This window comes from Carex rostrata, chromosome 28 (genome assembly GCF_964058835.1).
Source record: "Carex rostrata chromosome 28, lpCarRost1.2, whole genome shotgun sequence".
Lineage (NCBI taxonomy): Eukaryota > Viridiplantae > Streptophyta > Magnoliopsida > Poales > Cyperaceae > Carex > Carex rostrata.
The window spans coordinates 1591013-1594905 of record NC_135945.1 but is presented as its reverse complement, the minus strand read 5'-3'; the positions used below and the strand labels follow the sequence as shown (position 1 = coordinate 1594905).

At 34.7% G+C, this 3893-nt stretch overlaps 1 protein-coding gene across 1 annotated transcript; it reads right to left on the bottom strand.

Moving 5' to 3' along the window:
• Positions 1–1210: 1210 nt before the first annotated feature.
• LOC144545746 (U-box domain-containing protein 45-like) lies at positions 1211–3023 on the bottom strand. Its single transcript, XM_078294294.1, has 2 exons — positions 2477–3023; positions 1211–2384 (listed from the first exon to the last, which is right to left on the bottom strand). Exons 1-2 carry the CDS (start codon positions 2926–2928, stop codon positions 1538–1540), a joined length of 1299 nt encoding a protein of 432 aa, XP_078150420.1. The 5' UTR covers positions 2929–3023; the 3' UTR covers positions 1211–1537.
• Between the last annotated feature and the right edge of the window lie 870 nt (positions 3024–3893).

Sequence of the window (3893 nt, the reverse complement as noted above, 5' to 3'; positions counted from 1 at the left end):
TATATTTCCATTTATATTTGAGCGAGATTCAGATCCAACTAATCAACCAACCACGGTGTGTGGACCAGTCTTAGAATCTAAGTATTTATTAGACCATAATTGACCTCTCTTTCTTATAATCAATTAATCATATATAGATGCAAACCATGAACAGTTAACCTATTAATCATAGATGCAACAGTGAACAACCTATATATCTATCTAAATTGCATTACAAAAAGAGAAAAACCTATCAATGATGGTTGTTTAATCTTTCAGTAATGACAACATTCAATGATGTTAAGTAACTAATACTTCTTGGATAGCAATCATATCACATTAATAATCCGGTTGTTGGTAACTTTTAACTTTTATTTTTTATTTTTCAGGTTAGTTTATTGGGGAAATAAATGTCAAAAGATGTTAAAAATTGTAAACTAAGTACATATTATTGGAATGAAATTGTGTTAAAAGATTTATAATTGGTGTTTGAGTTTTGTATTGTTAATTGCAAAAAAAAAGGCAAATAAATTTAGAGTTAACAAAATGATACAACGGGGACATATTATAAGAGAATACAAGACATACAAAGTGACATATTTTTATAAAAACAATATACTAAATGGCAAATAATATATTTTAAATGACAAATTAAATGACATATATTTTTACGATCCTTTTGACATATTTTCATAAAAATATCTCAAACAAAATAACATATTAAATGACAAATAATATTTCTTAAATAATATAAAAAATAGAAAGAAATAAAGACATGACCAATTAATTATGAATCAATTTAAAAATTATTTAAATAATATTTTAAAAACAAAAATAAATCATAACTAATAAAAAAGATGATACAATTTGCTTGTAAAAAAATACGTGTAGCGAATATGTGTCTAAATAAATTTAAACTTCTACATGTAAACACACATACATATAGATATATCATAATATTTAGTCAGAGGAATGATATTTAATCTAAAATTTTATCTTTAAATAAAAAACCGTTAACAATATTATAACTTCGACGGCTTAATATGAGAATGGAGATATTTAATAAGTATATATAGCTCATATAGTAATTTTCGATATTTGAACAATTAATTCCAACTATTCAATATAATCCACTCATGAGATCTAATAACAATATAATCATGTAACTAGCTATTCGTAATGTTCATAATATATATAACATAATTTATTTGTATGTTTACACATATGTCGGTGACTTTATTTCACAACTGCATTGCATTTATTTATTTCTAATAAAGACAAGTAAAGAAAAAATAATACTCTATAACCTCCCCATAATTGACCACCGACAAAGCTTTCCTTACAGTTCTCAAAGGACACAATAATCATGACAATTACTTTACCAGAAAGCCCATAAAGTGGAGAAAAAAATAATAATAACCAAAACGCAACAACCAATTATATTTACCATTAACACTTCTTCAAGCCCAAAATCATCACAATTACTCTACTAACTACTAATTCTTTTAACTCCATGCTCCATTTCATCAATGAAAATCAGAGCAAATTTGATCAATTTCTAGAATGGCAAGCTCTTAGTCTTGTTTAAATGCTCCGGTGGTGGCACGATTTCCTCCGGCAAGTTCGCCCGCCTCGCAATCCGTCTCATGTTACAATGCAGGCTTTGCTGCACCAGTTGCTTCACTGCCTTCTGCTCATTGCTCATATCTCCTGTCCCCTCTCCAATTGTTATCTTGTACTTACCCTCCATTGCCATTGGTGCCGACACGGCAAAGCTGCTGTCCGATATCTCTTTCCCTTTCTTCGATCGCAGCATTTCAAGCATTCTTGATGCTCGTTTTTGCGCCAATGGAGTGCCCATTAGAGTGAGTTCAAGTAGTGCTCCGGAAATGCCAGCTTCGGCCATGATAACACGATCGGCATGCGATTTATGTGCCATGACCATGAGTATATAAGCTGATTTCTCCTGACACGACGGAGAATCTAACCATCCGAGCACATCTATTAGTATTTGAAACGACTCGTGTGCTCTGCTAAGATGATGCCTCGCCTCTGATGACGAAGCAACTAGGTTAGAAAGTGTCGCTAGTGCATGATCCGTCACATTCATGTCACCGATCGATGCAAGTAGCGAATCGATTATGCCGGCCTCAATGAGATGTTGAGCATTAGCCGACACAATCGAGAGATTGAATAAAGCACGCAATGCATCCTGTCTCGAGTTCTTGTTTTGCCGCAACGAGTTGATCAAGAACGAAACGGCTCCTGATGAACCGATGATTTGTTTATTCGCATCTAGAGCACTCAAGCTTAGGAAATTTGCCACGATAGCTTCAGACAACTCGGGTCGTATCAACCCGAGCATTTTATGCACGGCACCGGCTTTCACAATCGCCGCCTTGTTTCTGCCACAACAAATCAAAACCAAAACAGAGATCAATATCCAAGATCTAAGATATGAAAAAAAAAAAAAAAACAGAGAAAGCGAAGCACTTACAAGTCATTTCCAATTGCAAGATTTAGAATAGCATAGAGTGCTGCAATCTGAGAATCAATTTCGAGCTCAGCATTCAACATTCCGACTAAAGGAGAAATCGCTCCGAGCATTGCAAGTGTTTCTCTTGCTTCGGCATCTTCCTTCGCCATCCTTCGAATCTCCACCGCCGCTTCTCGCCGGTGGTTCTCTTCAATCTGATGTAGCGCTGACACGACCTTTTCGAACTCCTCGATATCTTGCTCTGATTTCATCTCTGTCTCAACCGTGTCGCCCTCGTCAGATCCCGACTCCGACTGTTCCTCTGTTATCAGCTCTCGTAATCGATCCGACTTCACCACTGGCGGTTTAAATGCCGCCACCTTTGCTCTCTTTTTGGTAGAAACAGAACATCCGCCGCATGTGAGTACTTCTAGAAGCTTTTGACGGAGAATGGCAGTGGAGAATCTGGTCATTCTTTGATTACTAGGAAGCGTCACATCGGAGAAGATGATCTCGAAAGTAGAGAAAGAAAGAGAAAGAGAAAGAGAGAGAGGGAATGAAGAAAGGAATGGTGAGAACGTGATTGCTAGTGGGGGAAGCTTAGAGAGGAAAAGAAGTCGAGGCCATATGGCCAATATGCTCTGAAGTAACAGAATATTACTGTTTAGATCTGGACCGTCTGATTAGAACTTGGACTAATTCAGTCCTGGTTGGAATGCACAGAATACTTCAATATTCGTGCGTGTTCTGATTGGACAGTTCAGATCTAAACAGGAATTTTCTGTTATATTAGGTGATATGAAGTCAGAGAAGTCTCGGTTGTATATTTTGGATTTTAGTGAACTTTTCATCCGTACTGATACACTCGTTACTGTGATTATTTTATTAATAGGGAAAATTTCAACTATATCCTCTAAAAACCTTGAATTTGGGTATAACTTCTTTAAAATTCATATATTAATATATTATACATGAAGATAATATAATCTTGAAAGTTCAAATAGCTCAGCTCTTTCATGCTATATCATAATTCATATTCTCTATCTCTGTTTTCAATATCAGAACTTTATCAGATAATATAATCTTCATATTAAAATATATTTAAAAATAAAACTTTATATATTAATTTCACGGTTTGTGAGACAAATAGCTTATTTTTTAGGAGTACATATGATATTATGAGATTTTGGGGGAATTATAATTAATTTTGAGGTTTTTGAGTGACATACATGAAATTTTCCATCTTTTTGAGTGACATACATGAAATCTTCATCCGGTAATTTGTGTCCAGCTGTTATAACCTATCCTTGATCCTCTGTGGCGGATTCATCTGATATACTATGTCAAGCATTGTAGACAAGAACATCTTGGAGGCTGGCTGTCAATGCACATAGTGGAGAGCTGCAGAAGATCTTTTTAGTTTCTCTACTTTTTTTTT